Source organism: Dasypus novemcinctus, chromosome 10 (genome assembly GCF_030445035.2).
Source record: "Dasypus novemcinctus isolate mDasNov1 chromosome 10, mDasNov1.1.hap2, whole genome shotgun sequence".
Taxonomy (NCBI): Eukaryota; Metazoa; Chordata; class Mammalia; order Cingulata; family Dasypodidae; genus Dasypus; species Dasypus novemcinctus.
The window spans coordinates 81,261,096-81,278,360 of record NC_080682.1 but is presented as its reverse complement, the minus strand read 5'-3'; the positions used below and the strand labels follow the sequence as shown (position 1 = coordinate 81,278,360).

The 17,265-nt window shown below is 45.5% G+C and overlaps 1 protein-coding gene across 4 annotated transcripts in view; it reads left to right on the top strand.

Moving 5' to 3' along the window:
* TEAD1 (TEA domain transcription factor 1) overlaps positions 1-17,265 on the top strand; it is a 279,363-nt gene that overhangs the window by 216,024 nt on the left and 46,074 nt on the right. For all 4 annotated transcript variants that reach the window (XM_058305713.2, XM_058305714.2, XM_058305715.2 and 1 more), the window contains one exon: positions 794-918. In XM_058305713.2, coding sequence (XP_058161696.1) covers positions 794-918 — 125 coding nt within the window. The remainder of the gene's footprint in view (positions 1-793; positions 919-17,265) is intronic.

Genomic DNA, 17,265 nt, shown 5'->3' with positions numbered 1-17,265 from the left:
AAGTTGCTGTGCCTCCTTCCTCATCATGAGCAGGCGGAATTGGGCAATTGAAGTCTTAAGAGCAGATGTGGTTTATTCACCCTTTCTTAGAAAAGTATATTTCAGTTTCTAGAACTTTCTTTAAAGGACAACTTACATGGAAGCCCAAACCAGAAAACATAAATCTGGCCGGTCCCCCATCTCCCTCCACCAGACGTTCCCGTACCCACGATTGCACGCATGCAGGCACGTGTGCATATGGAGTTGCTCAGGTGAACAGCCCAGGGTACGGTGCTCTCCACTGAAATGCATTCACGTGGTGTCCTCAGCTCTGGTACCATGGTGCATCCTGAGAATATTCCTGAGTGTTGGTGACCACAGTCTCACGAAAGGAGATGGACAGGTAAAAGGAGTGCCCACCACGGCACGGTCTCGCAGGAAATCTTTGGAAGCATTCACCTCTGACTCTTCAGTCACAGTTGGCCAAGTCCCTTAGTCCAGTATCAGGTGTTCTCTTGTCTGTCTTCTCCTTTTAGACAATACAGTTTCTCTCCTTTCAAGGCATGCCTCAGCCCATCCCTGTAGCTGAAGCTGGCTTTATGAGGAGCACGTGGCTTTGCTTCTCCTGGTCACTGTCGCTGGGATCCTCTGCCAGAATCCCACGCCTTCCTAACTTAATTCCACCCCTAGATGCTGATGAGGGGACCTTGTTGGTCTCCTAGTCATCCGTTTGGTATAAAGCCCTGCCCCACTAGTGGCCTGGGGCCTGAGGTGCAGCGAGTGCCAGGACTAAAGGTGACTGTTGGTCTTTCAGGGTTTGAGCCTGCGTCAGCCCCAGCTCCCTCGGTCCCTGCCTGGCAGGGCCGCTCCATTGGCACAACCAAGCTTCGCCTGGTGGAATTCTCAGCTTTTCTTGAACAGCAGCGAGACCCCGACTCGGTGAGTGTGCTCAGAGAAGTGTCCCTTGAAGCTGGGATTTGCTTCCTGCCCCGCTTCACCTCCTCCCCTCTCCTCTTCCTTTTCCCAGCCCTCCTACCTCACAAGTATTGTGTGAAACACAAATGTGAAAGAATAGCCAAACAGCTTTCAATCAAGCAAAAAAGTGGTCCTATTAATAAATATGTAGAACTTGAGAAGTGAGTATTTATTGCCATTTTGGCCCCCAATCTCCAGAAAAGACTGGATCTGAAGGAAGGACCTCAAGAGGCATTTGTTGGTAGTAAAATTTAATGACAGGTAACACTTACTGAGCCTTGTTTTATGGATGTTGCTATGCAAAGCTATTTAGATATATGGTCACATTTTATCCTCACAAAAATCACAATACCTACTAGGTACTGTCTGATAGATAAGGAAACAGAGAGGTTAAGTTACTTCCCCAAAGTCACAGTTAATGTCTGATGTATTTGAGATTCAAGCTCAGGTCTTTAAAGTGCCCGAGAAAGCCTAAACATTTAATTTAGTGTTGATTGTGCTATACTGAATAATTGTTACACTACATCTTGTTCCCGCAAGAAGAAAGTTATCTTAAGGAAAAGTAATGAAATGGCACTTTTAATAGCATAGAATGCAGTGCGTTATGATCTAATAAATCCAATTGACTTTGGCATTTGTACTCTTATTTGTCATCTTTCTTCTTTTCCATCTCCCCCACCCCGTCCAGGACCCGTCATTCCATTGTTTATCAGCCAGGCCCACCAGTTCCCATACATATGTGATCATCCCTTCTATGCCACCCAGCAAGCCTAGTACCCTTTCCTCACACCCACTCCTTGGCTGTGAGTGTGAACACTGCATCTGTGAGTGGGTGAGCCCAAGGCACAATTGAAGGAGTCATGAGTTTGTCTTTGGGATCCTCACCAACTTCTTTCCGCGTTCTCTGTCTCATCCCACCCCACAATCTGAGGGCAAACCAAGAGCTGCCTGTGTGTCTGCCCACCCTGCTCTCCTTCTGTTATCAGAAAAACATGTTATGAATGAGGTCACAGTCTGGGGTCAGTAACCGAGATGCGGAAGAGTTGGAGGTATCCCATCCCAGAAGTGGTGGTACTTGAGCTCAGGGCAAAGCTCTGTTGCTAGGCTGAGGATGACCCCTGATGGCAGAGGGGCTTCACCTGCCTTCACCAGTGGAGACGCAGTGGAACCTCTCTGTGGGCCACTGATGTTCCTGGGTCTAAGTGTGAACTCTAGATGCTGGTGGAAAAATAGAACCTGCTTCAAAATTAGAGGAAAAATGGGGGAAAGATATAAAGTAGATCCTTGGGCCAATCAATAGACAAAGTTTGTCTATTGAGACCAGGGATCACTTCTCAAGTAGTACTTCTACAAAGGTGATAATAATGGGTTAAAATCCAAATTTGTGGGGGCATTGAAATAAACAAAAAGATTACCTTCGTGAGACTATACTTCCCATTCTTTAATTTGGCCCAGATGTTGCTTCTGCATAATGTAACTAGTGTTTGTGTAATACCTCATTGTTTAGATTTATTTATTCCCCCCCACACCCCTCCGCCCCGGTTGTCTGTTATCTGTGTCTCTTTGCTGTATCTTCTTTGTCCGCTTCTGTTGTTGTCAGTGGCACAGGAATCTGTTTCTTTTTGTTGTGTCAGCTCTCCGTGTGTGCGGTGCCATTCCTGGGCAGGCTGCACTTTTTTCGTGCTGGGTGGCTCTCCTTATGGGGTGCACTCTTTGCGCATGGGACTCCCCTATGCGGGGACACCCCTGCGTGGCACAGCACTCCTTGCACGTATCAGCACTCGCATGGGCCAGCTCCACACACATCAAGGAGGCCTGGGGTTTGAACCATGGACCTCTCATGTGGTAGACAGACGCCCTAACCACTGGGCCAAGTCTGCTTCCCCCTCATTGTTTTCAGAGCACTTCGTCCTTGATTATTTCATTCTGTCCTCAGAATGCTTCAAGGAGGAGGTTCTGTTTTCCCCATTTTACAGATGAAGAAACTAAGGCCCAGACTCATTAAATGACTTCTTCAGGTTAGTTAGCCAATAAGCAGAGGAATCAGAAACCCAAATATGCTTCCATATACTCTTTTCACTACTGTGAAACACCACTGCCCAATTGAAGGTCTCTTGAATTTTATATTCAGTCTATCTCCTGTGTGTACAAATCTGCCTTTGCTTGTGACCAGTATTTAGCAATGGAACTTGAAGGCACTGGGAAGCAGAAGCCCGGGTGGTAGGTGTTGCCCAGGTTAACAGGCTGTGGCCCCCCCACTGCCCCCAGGGTTACTGTGCTCTCCAGTCCTGAACCTCTCAGGTACCCAAACTGTCCAATTGCACGTTTTTGTTACCCTTAATTTACTGGGCTTAAAATTTTGTAAAAAATTCAGTGATCATTTCATTCAGTCTGTTCTGTAGCATTTCCTGAGCCCCTGCATGTGCAAGGTGCTGGACAGAAGATGGGTCACAGTGCTCCCTGCACACTCTCTCTGTGCCCTTGGGGATTGTAACTGCAGGGGGCGAGGATTACAATGGCGATGGCTCAATGCAAGCGACAGGGAGAGCTGTGATGGTGTCACAATAGCCAGAAGCTGAGAGAGGGGGGTGAACCTGAAGTATGTAAAGCAGCCAGTGACAGGTGGCACATAGTTTCAAGAAGCCAAGGCCCGTCAAGTCCCAAAAAATGTTCAGAGATGTGTGCTTTTCAGGTACATTCAGAATTCCATTGGACAGTCTGGGCGGTTCACCTGGATTTGGGCTTTAATCCCTTTTATTGAGGAATAAAATCTTTGGCTATATAGATAAGACCTCAGTGAATGACTTCAAAGGCCCTGAAATAATGGAAAGCCTGTTGTATGTCAATATCCTTGAACCCCATGAGAAAATAATTATATTTTAGAGCATATGAGTTGGGAAGTGGGAGAAATCGGAATCCATTCAACAAAGAACTTGTGAGTACCTGCTGCATGCCCAGCACAGTTTGAGGTGTTGAGGATTTCAGCACTGAACTAAACAAAGTCATTATTCTCATAGAGTGTACATTCTGGTGAAGACAAACGAGAACCACTCAAACAAACAAATACAAAGTTTGTCAGATGATGCTAAGTGCGTATATGGAATAATGGTCCTTCTTCGAAGTTGAAAGTTACTTGTTCCTTAGTTTAAGAAGGTATAATCTCAACATAATGCTTATGTTGTTGCTTCTGGCATGTTGTTTTATGACATTGTTATGGCTTAAGTTCTAACCTGAAAGTTTTATCAGTTTCATTTCAAATAATGTCAAACAAAACTATCACTATTGTGAAATTATTTTACTGTATCAAACATCAGTCTCAATAATTGATGTCTCTTCTAATATTCCTGTGTTGTGAACATTTGTTTTGTAATTAAATGCATTTGTATACCTGGCAGATATATATTTGATTTTAGTAGAAATGCCAGCGTATGACAAGGATTGTTCATATGTTAGAGGGGAGGGTGAAATTCTTGTAAAGAAGATGGTTGACTAATTGAAATGGGGGAGAAGTGAAAGAATTATTTAAAACATTTTGAGGGAAGCAGACTTGCTCCAGTGGTTAGGGCGTCCGTCTACCGCATGGGAGGTCCGTGGTTCAAATCCCGGGCCTCCTTGACCCATGTGGAGCTCGCCCATGCGCAGTGCTGATGTGCGCAAGGAGTGCTGTGCAACGCGGGGGTGTCCCCCGCGTAGGGGAGCCCCATGCTCAAGGCGTGCGCCCCATAAGGAGAGCCGCCCAGCGCAAAAGAAAGTGCAGCCTGCCCAAGAATGGTGCCACACACACGGAGAGCTGACACAGCAAGATGACGCAACAAAAAGAAACAAATTCCCAGGGCCGCTGATAAGGATAGGAGTGGTCACAGAAGAACACACACTGAATGGACACAGAGAGCAGACAATTGGAGAGGGGGGAGGGAAGGGAGAGAAATAAATAAAGAATAAATAAATCTTTTTAAAAAAAACCAACTTTTTGAGAATGTCTCAAGCAGCAGCCTCTCAAATTATATAATATATGCTTTATTGTGCAAACATGAGGTGCTGTTACAGGGAACTGTGATGGGACTTCAGGACTAAGCTTAAACTGGGGAAGTTGTGGCATCCGGCTGCTTTCTTTAGTGCTCAAGTTTTCTGCCTTCTCAAACTGCAATTTCACTTTTTTTGTTTGTTTGTTTCCATGATAGGAAAAAGTAAAGCCATCTTTAATGAATAAATATAACATGTACATTTTAATATGTTTGGAGATACTAAAGTTTAACATTAAACAATAAGCATGGTAATTTGATATGTAAGCCAAGAAAGTGACAAGTAATTTAAGGACCTTAAACAAGTGAAACTTTGCATTTAGATTCCCCAAATCTTTCTACATACAGGCCTATACATGTATTTCCCCCTACTTGTTAGTTATGGCTTGGGCTCGCATTAGAATCATGTGGTTATAAAATATTTTTAGCAGAAGAGATCTTCCATACGTAGTGCTGTCAAAAACAAAAAACCAGATACATTAGCCAGGTGCAGTACTGATTGTTTTTCAATAGTGATTTCCTTAATCCTTACCACAGCCTCTGAGTTGGGTAATTCTTTTCCCTTTTTCGGAGAGGCTTGGAGTGATTGCTGTCAGAGCTGAAGCCGGCCTTGAACCCCAGGCTGCTGTACCGTCCCCCAGGAGGGAAGGCTTGGCCGCAGTCAGGTGCTGCTTAGGCAGCAGCCAAGGCAAGCCAAAATCCTCATTCGCTTCCTCAGGCTAGAACACGCTCTCATTATGAGCATTTCTAGGAATTATCCAGTTCACCATATATGTCATCACGGGCACCACTAAAGACTTCTTCACAGTTCTGCCACTGCTAGTGCCAGTGATACTAGTAGTGATACGAGTGGTAGCACTAGAAGTAGTGACAGCTGAGGCTTATTAAACATTTCCTATGTGCCAGCAGCAGACATTTTTTAATCCTTATAGGGTAACTTACCCAATACTTAGACAGTTAACTGATGTTGGAGGTAGGATTCAAACCCTCGTCTGATGACTCCACATCCTGAGTTTGTAGCCGAAACACTGTACTGTCCATTTCTATCTGATGAGTAGCTTGTTTTTGTAGCCCAAGACTTTCATGTATGAGCAACAGATGAAAGTATACTGAGGGAGATGCGCGCCCTCTGCTGGCTGTACCTCCTGTGTCAATCACCCAGCAGTGTTTCCCCGAGTTGGTGCTGGTTTATATTGGTGAAGAACCAGCAAGTCAGTCCCTCTGTTACCTTTGGCTCCACTAAACCCAAGAGAAAAACAGCAGAGGGTGAAGAAAGGAAGGAGAAGTCTAAAAAACAAAGACTGTTTTAAGAATGGTTAGTAATGCTTGAAAATGTACTTCCTTGCATGATCTCAGTGTTGTGTAACAAAGGACTTCAAGTGTAATTCCAAGATCCTCTACCCAAGGTGGACTATTTAAAACATCCTCACCTGGACGTTAGGCAGCTTTTCCTTTAGACCAGGGATTCTAAACAAAGGGTCAGTGAGCTTGAGTTGAAATTTAAAAAAACATGATTCCTGTGGGGCTGTGTTGGTGTGGGTGTGATATAGTTATTAATAATACACAATATAGTGTGGACTTAGTAAAGGTCTGTGGTTTTCACCTGGCTGGCAAAGGGGTCCATGGAACGAAAAAGGTTAAGAGCCCCTGCTTGAGACAGATGAAAACCTGGCCACAGTGTGAGCTGTAAACTGAATCCTGAGCGCTCACAGGGAGCCGTTCTCCCCTTAAGCCTTGTGTGACTCTTTCACCTACCCCTGCCCACTCCCTGGGCGTGGCAGGTAGCTCAGCCACATCCTGCTCCACAGCTGGCAACCCTGCACTTTGAGCCTTCTAAGCACCAGGTTGTTTAATGCCTGCCGAGTTCTGGAAGCCAGAATGAGCAGGAACCCTGAGTGGGAACAGTCTGAAGGGGTTTACTTAGGTAGGAGTTACATAACCAGAGGAAAGAATTCTTTGGGATAGAGAGGGAAAGGCAAGGAGATTGCTCTCTCTAGATTGCTCTCTTTTGAAGAGGAAGGAAAGTTCTGTGGTATGGTACAGAAGCAAAACCTGAGCTGGAAATGCATGCTTAATGTAAAGAACGTAGGAAACTCCTCTATGTATTATAGCAATAATGATAATCATCAGAACTTGCTGAGCTATATTATAGGCACTGTATGCCAAACATTTTCACCTAGGTACTGTTATTATGGCAGGCTATGTATAAAGGAACAGAGATTCAGAAACATTAAGTAACATTATCAAGGTCTACCACTAAGTGGCTGGGCCAAGATTTGGCTCCACTCTGTATTCTTAACCACTTCACTGCACCTTTGGAGAAATAAAGAAATTGTTCAGAAGTTCAAAAAGCTGCCTCTCCAAATCTGAGCTCCCCAAGGACAGGCTAGATGCATAAGGGCTCTTTGCATTAGCTGGAGAATTGAACTGGGCTTTCTCTGAGGTCCTTTTCCCAATCCATGGTTCTGTGATTATTCTCAGAGTGTGGGACAAGGAATGAAAGAGGTGTAGAAGGTTCCCACCTGTTTTAGAACATTTTGTATCACCCATTAGGTGGCATCATACTCAGGTAGAAAGAGGGGGCTGGCATTTGCATCCTTACCAGCTGTGTAAGGATTTTTTCTGTTTTCATTCTGTAAAATGGGCAGAATAGACTCATGCTCCATGTATTATTGTGATAGTTACATGTAGTTACATCCTGGGACATACTGAACACTCAACAGATTTTTTAAAAATTCTGAATGCCTTATAATAATGTACAGGAAATCAGGCCAGAGAAATGGGTAGGTGGGGAACACTCAGGAGGCTTTACTTGCAAGGTGCAGTTGGACTCTCTAGAAATTCCAGTGGGAACCAGTGGTGGCCTCGTTTTTAAAATTCATTTCTTAAATAGGTCCCAAATTCACGTGGTCAAAAATCTGAAAGCATAAAAGAAAGAGAGGGAGACTTTCCTTCCTTCAGTTCCTACCTCACTTGCCAAAAGGTAGCCGTTGTTTCTGGGTTCTTAGGACTCTTTCCAAAGATGTTAAACATGTGCCTCTTTGTCTGAGTACATATTCTCCTAGCACCCCTCCCCCCACACACCCTTGCTTTAAGAGAAGGCGTGCTCTCATGTGAACTTAAGGAAGGTGAGGCCGCAGCAGGACAGGGGATGGGCTGGAGGTGGGAAGCAACAACCCAGGTGATGGGTGGTCAAGACCCAAACCAGGACAAGGGCAGTGGCCAAAGGAGTAGGAAAGTGGGAAATGGCAGAAGGGAGAGAGGCTGTGACTTTGGGGCTTAATTAGCTGTAGGAGAACAAGAAGGATAAATGGAAGTGACTGAGTTTTTGAGAATGAAGATAGTGATATAGTTTGGAGAGTGAGGAACAGGAGAGCTAAGCACTGCCAGGCTTTGGCAATAGTGCTGTCTCTTTTGGTCCTCAAAATAAACTTGTTGAAATAGGTACTGGGAACAGAGGCTCAGAGAATTGAAATGACTTAGCCCAGGACACAACTTATAGATGGCAGGGCTGGGTATTTGAATTTTGTCTGACTCCAAAACCTATGGCTTGGGAAATTTGGGAAGGTAATGGCAATAGCCAGTATTTAAGGAGATCATTCTCATTTGTCAAGTGCTCTCCTATGTGTTATGTCCCCGAGTGTATTAAATTGACACTGCCCCACTACCTGGGGGAGTAGGGGGGACAGGGCTTGTTCCTTCTGAGTCTTAGATTGGTAGCCAGAGGACAGGGTGATGAGGGACATTTGGAGAAAGAGGAAAATAAGGATACTTGTCTTGGGCTCCAGGAGAGAAGTGAATTTCCGAAGGGGCCGGGGGTGCCTAGGCTGGGGTAATGGAAGCTTCTCAGCCAGGAGACGCAAGGAATTTTGCTGCCTGGAGTGTGCTTCCTTTCTCAGTGTCTGGAACAGCCTGGACACGTGGGGCTCCTGGACCTGGGGGTTGGGGGTCAGCAGTCTTCACAGCCTGAGGGAGCCCGAGTCGTCGTCCTCTGGGGAATGGGCGGGCCTCTGGCCCAGCCTGCACCGAAATCCTGCAGATACATCTTGCAGATAACTTTATTCTTTTCGATAAAGGCAGTGGGACACATGTAGAGCCAAGGGTGATTTCATTTTCATATCTTTATTATAGCTTCTTTCAAAGGCCTAAATTCACAGATCAACTAAAATTCCTTTTGTCACATCATAGATCCTGAATATAGTTTGGAAAATGTGACCAGTGCAGCTCTAAGGAAATCAGACATTGACGAGGCCTGTGGAAGAAAGAAGGGAAGATGGCTTGTGTGGGGGGATTAGGTTGGAGACAACAGAAACAGATCAGAAGCAAGGTTTCCATTCTAGGTGACCAGGAGCACCATTGCCTACATCCTTGGTGGGGTAGAGATGGGCACAGTGTCCATGGAGAAGCTCCCAAGCCACCGAGGCAGTTGCTTCATCTCAGATTAGGGTAGTGGGTGTTTGGGCCGGTCTGGGTTTGGCCCTTCAGAAAAGAAGGTCCTTCCCTCCCCCAGGTTAGGGCTTCCAGGTGATGTCATAGTAATAACCTGCACATCAGCATCTCTGCAGCTCTTGATGGTTCACGAAGAACTTTTCATGTTCACTGTTTCATTTGACCTTTATGTATGCGCAGATGAGGAAACCGAGACCCAGGAAGGTTAAGTATCTTGTCTTAGGTCACATAGTTTGGAAAAAGAGTCTGGATTCTAGCTCTTTTGTTGTTGAAGTGGGCGTAAATTGTCGAACGTGCATTTGGCCTTCAGGTCCTTGGTAGAAGGCCACCGTGGTCTGATGATTGACTGCCTCCCAGGTTTTGCGCATCTTTTTCTCATATATTTTACCAAGCACAATCTTCCCACTGGATATGGGAAACGTCTTCCAGTGAACTTGCCAGCTGAGGATTCAGAGGTGGTGGCCCCCCGGGGGGGCGGGGTCCGGGTTTTCCCACTCTCTCCTGCCCTGGTGGCCGAGCTGTCATAGCTGCTCCTCCACCCCCAGCACACGCCCTCCCGAGGCAGCAGCTTGTCTGCTCTCTGCTTCCCTCTGTGTCTCTGAACTGCTCTGGACACTAACCGTCTTTCTTAATCACCATTTGGGGATGAGGCAACTGGAAAGCATCTGAAAAGCCAAGTTTTATAGACATTGGGCAGAGGCCCCTGCTAGGCTCCGTCTGCTTTCCTTGGCCGTTCACGGGGCTGCCTTCGCGGTCACTCTCCCTGCGCTCAGTCAGTGCTAGACCCTCTCAGCTGCTCTACTGTGGGCAAGACAAGCTGCCTTCTAAGAAAATAGCAGCCCCTCTGGATCTGGTGGTGGAGATAGGTGGGTGGCAGCAGCGAGGGTGCATCCTGATGTGAGATCCTGGGAAGAAGGACTTTCTTGTTTCTTGTTTCTTGTTTCCAGTGGGATGAGCACAGGAAAAAGAAGGAAGCCGCATTGGGGCCAGGCAGCCAGAACAAGGCATGTGCCTCTGAGCACTTAGCTCCTAGTGAGAAGAAGCTTGCTTCAGGTTCACTGAGCCCAAGCAAAGCTCCCTCCAAGGGCTGACTTGCAGGTCACTCTCCTTGGCTTGGCTAGCTAGCCACTCTGTCCCTGCGGAGAACGGCCAGACTGCCCTAGGAGTGGCTGGGCAGTCCTGGCAGAAACGGGTCAGGAAGTAAATGTAGGTGATTTGTCCCCGTTCTGTTTCAGCTTGTATGTTAGCATCCCTTGACGTGAGTTATTTTTCTTGGTTCCTTTAAATTCCTAAGTGGATTATAATTTTTCACTCGCTGTTATTTGACAGCAGTCATTTTTCAAGGTTTTACTACGTTCTTCACATACTTGGAATTTTTGGAACAAGTCTAGGGAGAGACTGCCATCTTCAGGTCAGATGGTGCAGCACAGCGCCGGAAGGGAGCAGCGCAGACTCTGTGGGACTTTTCCTCCCTTTTCCAAAAAAGCGAACTACCTCATAAGACCACTCTGGGGAAACGGACTTTGGCCCAGTGGTTAGGGCGTCCGTCTACCATATGGGAGGTCCACGGTTCAAACCCCGGGCCTCCTTGACCCGTGTGGAGCTGGCCATGCGCAGCGCTGATGTGCGCAAGGAGTGCCGTGCCACACAAGGGTGTCCCCCGCGTGGGGGAGCCTCACGCGCAAGGAGTGCGCCCGTGAGGAAAGCCGCCCAGCGTGAAAAGAAAGAGCAGCCTGCCCAGGAATGGCGCCGCCCACACTTCCCGTGCCGCTGACGACAACAGAAGCGGACAAAGAAACAAGACGCAGCAAACAGACACCAAGAACAGACAAACGGGGGGGGGAGGAATTAAATAAATAAATAAATCTTTAAAAAAAAGAAAAAAAGACCACTCTGGAATGGAATGCATTAACAATCCTTTAAAAAAAAAATAAAAGGAAAACCCAAGCGGCCGTTTTTGGAGTTGTGCTGTTCTGGTTTGTCTCTTCTGCGATGATCGATGATCGGGTAGCCCTGCAAGGACTGACCACTGACTTCCGAGAGGGTGCCTGAAGAGAGGTGCCTGAGTGAGGTGCAGGGGGCAGATCGCTAGAGGGGAGGCATGCAGGTGGCACCCTGCTCAGCTGCCCTGCATTCGAGTAATACCCACACGGTAGGACTCACTCTAATGTGCCTGAAACTTTCTGCCCTTAATTTTTTTTTTTAAGATGTATTTTTTATTTATTTCTCTCCCCTTCCCTGCCTGCCCCACCCCCCAGTTGTCTGTTCTCTGTGTCCATTCGCTGAGTGTTCTTCTTTGTCCGCTTCTGTTGTTGTCAGTGGCACGGGAATCTATGTCTCTTTTTGTTGCGTCATCTTGTAGTGTCAGCTCTCCGTGTGTGCAGTGCCACTCCTGGGCAGGCTGCTTTTTTTGCGCTGGGCGGCTCTCTTTACTGGGCGCACTCCTTGTGTGTGGGGCTTCCCCACGTGGGGACACCCCTGCGTGGCAGGGCACTCCTTGCGCGCCTTAGCACCATGCATGGGCCAGCTCCACACGGGTCAAGGAGGCCCCGGGTTTGAACCCTGGACCTCCCATGTGGTGGCAGACACTATCCGTTGAGCCAAATCCACTTCCCCGCCCTTAATTTTTGCTTTTAATCTTAGTACTTCCATTTTGTTTCTGACAGGGAGACAGACTTAATTTCAAGTTATCCCATGCAAAGTAAAGAAGCATCATGATTATTTGGGATAATAATAACAACAACAGTAATGAGTTACGTGCGAGGCACAGTGTAATGTATCTCCCATGCACTGTCTCGCCCAGTCCTTGCGGCATTCTGCGTTGTTGTTATCCCTACTTACCAAACTGTGGCCGAGAGGGCTTCAGTGGCCTGTCCAGATAACTCGGGCAGTGGTACGAGACCCGAGGGTCATATGAACCTGGAGTGCTAGTGCTCTCACTTCTCTCTGCTGCCTCCCCAAGCAGCTAAGAGCAACGGAGAGCCAGGGGCCAGGCAAGACCATGACCTCGAAGCATGGCTCTGGAGGAGGGAGGAAGGCCTTGGCTAAACCGGGGCACCTGACCCTTTATAGGGAGTTTTTAGGATCACATTCACCTTTACCACCTTTTCAACTGCTATGAAGAATCACTGGAGGGATTTTAACAACAGTAAGAAGACATGAGCATTTCGCCAAGTCCAAATAGGCATCTGTGTATTGAGATTATGACCTTCTTCATTCCACCTGGCGTTTCTCTGGTCCGGCGTTAGTTTTTTTGGCGAGCCCTGCAGGCAGGCAGGCGTCTTGGCTCCGGTTTGGTTTTCCTGAGTATCTGGCCATAGGAAGCTGCTGTGATCTGACCCAAGTTCTTTTAGAGTCCGGGGAACTTGTGGCCATCATAGAATAAACATCCTGAAGCTCAACTCTTTTAATGTTTTTGTTTCCCTTCATAGTTCTTTCCCTTCCTTGAACCTCTCCACGATGTTTCAGTATAATTTTTCATGAGCTCTTAATTTAATTTAATAAAATAATATGTGTAAAGTCTAAGTTGACCCACAAAAGCAGCAGTCACCTCCCATGCCCCCACCCCACCCCGTTCTATTCCCTGGGGACAGGTGCTTGCAGCTATTTCTTCCTGTGTTTATCTTTGTATTACTAAATCACATGGTTACACTGTATATCTCAGGTCATCAATTTTAGACCTTATCTATTGACTGTGTAAGTCTAGGGATCCACTCTCTAAATTTAGCACACAAACACTCCTGACCCCACCACACCCCCTTCTTCCAACCTCCCAATGTGGTCATAACACAACTTTTGGGTTAATTCAGTGTTAATATTATAAACGTGTGTGGATTTTGCACACCAGCATGGTTAATGTGTATTTTCGGACTGTTTTTTAAATTGTAAAACTTTTGTTTTTTCTGGGGTTTTTCATTACCTCTTTTTATTCAGTTTTTGCCTGTCTACATAAGTCTACCTCATAGTTTCTTACAGAACTTTCAAACTTTCCTCCAAATGGACAGATAAACCCGGGAATGTCTCGGATCCATTTTTCTCTTGGAGACATCCTTCCAGGATCCATCTAGCTCTGTTTCCACTTTGGAATAGTTATTGTCCCAACAGCTTCCTGGCTATTGACCTAAGAATTATCTTCATCTCTGTCCTGTGTTAGGGCCCCAACTCCCTCTTTTTTGGTCTACTCTCTCATTTTATAGGAGCATATCCTTGCAATCTGAGAAAAATTGCAAGGAAGGTAAATTTTCTGAGACCTCCTAAGTCTGAAAATATAGTCTCTTCCTATGCAATGCATATCTTGGTTTTCATCATAGTTCTTAACCTTAGACTTGCAAAACTTTATTCAACTTTTCTAGGTGCATTCCATATGTGGCCTCCTTCCTAATGAATAACACTATGTTTAATCCTGGGGAATAAGATCACCCATATAGGAAGAGCAGGTAAATGCTGATTTAAGACGTGGTGCTGGCCAACTTTTATCCCCATCTTCTCTAGAGGAATCCCTGAGAACATGTATGGGCAACCTGATTCTGATACACAGGCAATAAGCTAGCTCTGTGGGTTACACAAAAACAGGGACTTTTCATTGTTAGCTCATAGAGTTCCTGTGCCACATAATCATGGCAACTGTGCTGGTTTGTTTTACTAAAATCCAAAGAGAAATATTCAAAGTGAGTACCTTTTCTGTTGTTGTCATTGATTAGTCGATGATCAGTCATGTGTCTCCTCAGCGCCTAGGGGGACTTTTTTTGTAATTGAACAGGTCAAATAAACGTCTGTTTTTGGAAATCTAGTTTTGGGCTGTGTTATATATGACTCATTGATATTCACCCTGTTTCCATTCATATATTGTCCCAGGATTTGCTTTCTGCCCACCCACCCCCCCTGTTTGGTTTTGTGTGCTTCCTCTAATTAAAAAAAATTTTTTTTTGTTAGAGAAGTTGTGGGTTTACAGAACAATCATACATAAAATACAGGACTCCTGTATACCACTCTATAACCAACAACAGCAACGTCTTGCATTGGTGCGGAACATTTGTTACAACTGATGATGGCCCTTTTTTATAATTGTACTATTAATTAAAGTCCATGGTTGAACTCAGGATTCGCTGTTTGTGTAGTTGCATGGATTTTTAAAAAATTTTTAATTCTGTTACCACATATCCGATCTAACATTTCTCCCTTATGATTATATGCATATATATATATTTCAGTACTGTTAAGTGCATTCACAATGTTATGTTACCATCACTACCATCCATTACCAAAACATTTCTATCATTCCAAATAGGAACCTGTATATTTTAAGCCTTAACTTTCCATTTTGTATCCCTACCCTGTTCCCTGGTAACTTAGAATATCTAGATTCTGAATCTATTGCATTTGCTTATTCTAATTATTCTCAAATCAGTGAGATCATACAGTATTTGTCCTTTTGTGTCTGGCTTTTAACTGTCAACTTGTTGTCACATCCATCAGGACTTCATTCCTTTTTATGACTAAATAATATTCCATTGTACATTTACACTATATTTTTTCCATTCACCGATTGTACACTTGAGTTGTTTCCATCTTTTGGCAGTTGTGAATAATGTCACTATGTCTTTTTGTTTTTAAATTGAAGCCACCTCTTCATTTGGGGGAAGTCACCACTGCTGCAGGGAAAAGGAAAGAAGTATAGAATCCATCCTAACCTGCCCTTTTAAGGACAACTGGCAGGATGGACGGAAGTTTAAAGTCGAACTTCCCCAAATGGTTTTTAGACCCTTAGTTTCTGTAAAACTTGAAGCCAAACATATCAGATGGGTTTATCTTTTCAGCCTTCTGGATTTGGCGGCATAGGCATTCCTGACCTCCCCGGGTTGAGTTAAGGGGACAGAGAGGAACTGTTTGTAGCAATGCTGTGGTCTCCAGGACACCTTCTTTAGTCCCTTCGTATTCTTAGAAACAGAGTCACCTCTTGGCAAGTGTAAAGCCACTCCAGACGCCAAGAGCTGGGGCTGGGTTTCAAATCACCAGCCTTGGAGAAGCAGTGCCTAATTTCCTTTGGCAAAGGCAGGCGGCTCCTTCTCAGTTCATTTCAGCCACTTGAGCACAAAGGTAACTTCCTCAAAATAGAAACCTTTGAGGATTCTGATACCTCTGTGAATCATTGTTTGTCCTGAATTCTAATCTAATTTCTTAGAATTTTGAAAACGCTCTTTAGCATTTTCGTTTCTAAATCAACTTTTTCTCAGAAGAAGTACTTCGAGCAGGGTTAGAAAGGCCTCGGCATTTTCTTGTGGGGGACGATGTGGTTGATGTGTGCAGATGCCGGGCAGTGGCGCTGACAGATCCAAGTTTTAGTCTTGACACCAGGACTTCTTACATGAGCGATGTCAGGCAAATCAGTTTGTCTCTGAGCTTCTATTCCTCATCTGTAAAACAATGGCAATAAAACCTACCTACGGCATCAATGTGAGGCGAGGCTTAGCTCAGATCATGTTTCTAAGAAGCACCCGGTCATACTCAAGGGATGTAAGTGCTTCTCCTTCCCCCAGGCACAGGGGAGAAGCCCACACACCGAGGCTCTTGGGCTGAGGGGCCATAATCTAAGAATTAAGGGTTACGTGCTTCACAACTTGCTCCCAGAGCTTGTCTTATTTGTATTTCCTTGTTTTTTGCTAGGCAGGAGGGATAGCTAAAGGTGCAAAGTTCTTTTGCTTCTACACCAGGATCTAGTTAATTGCGCTTGATAATAAACCGTAAAAATAATAGTTCTAGCAGGTATGATTTATTGAACACTTCTTTCTTACATGCCAGGCCCTGTGCCAAGCACTTTCCATTCATTCTTTCCTTTAATCTTCAAAACTGTTCTGCATTAAAGCTGTTATGTACTCATTGTACATATGAGAGAACTGAGATTTCAGATTCGTGTCTGGCTTTGCAGTGTGCCTGCTTTGCCCTCAACACCTTGCATCTCAGCCATGCCTTCATGAGCCCCTTTGGGCGTGCAGTTAATTTTACCCTCCATTCACCTTCCTTACCTCTTAATGTGTCAAGGCCTGGGCCCTGGTCCCTGAATTCCAGCAGTACAGTGCAGGGGCTTTCAGTGTCCTGAGAAAAGACTCTGAAGCCTCACTGCTTTCTACTTCAACCCAGATCTGCCCTGGTGCCTGGGCAGCTGGTGAGGCAGAAGAGCTGGGCGTGTGGAGTTCAAGTGAGAGACTTCGATGTGAGTCACCAGTATCCCCAAGCCTCTGCCTTCTTTCTCATAAACTCACTGCCTACAGAAAGCACAAGAAATGACAGAAATGGAACCTGCTCTTGTCAGGCAGGCCTGGGTGCTAGCTGCAAGCACAGGTTATTAATAAGGGTTGGGTGGAGGGGCACACAGCCAGCCAGTTGTCTGGAGAATGAAGGAGCAGTGCCTTTTGCCCTTAGCTTCTATAATGGTGTAAAAATAAAGAACGAAAAGCAGCAGAGACACGCATCCCACCTTCAGCTTGTCATCTCTGGTGGCCTTTCGCACCACTGGCCATGCCCCCAGCTTTGCCTGTGCCTGATTTTTGCTCCTGTTACTCGCTAATGAGACTAGGTGCCCCATACATTTCTGTGGGCCTTCATTTGCTTGTAATTGCAAAGATGATGCAACAACATTTGAGCAAATTTGCAGAAAGATAAAGGCCCCTTCCCACTCCCTACACAACAATGGCTTTTACTTAAAAAAAAAACAGCAACAACAAATGTCTCTTCCAGCTCAGGCACAGTCTCTTGTTAAATGGTAGTTCTCGGACTCCCAGTCTTAACGAAATCCACCAGGCAGCTAGTGCAGAAGCTGTGTCCATGTGCTGTTGTTTTCATT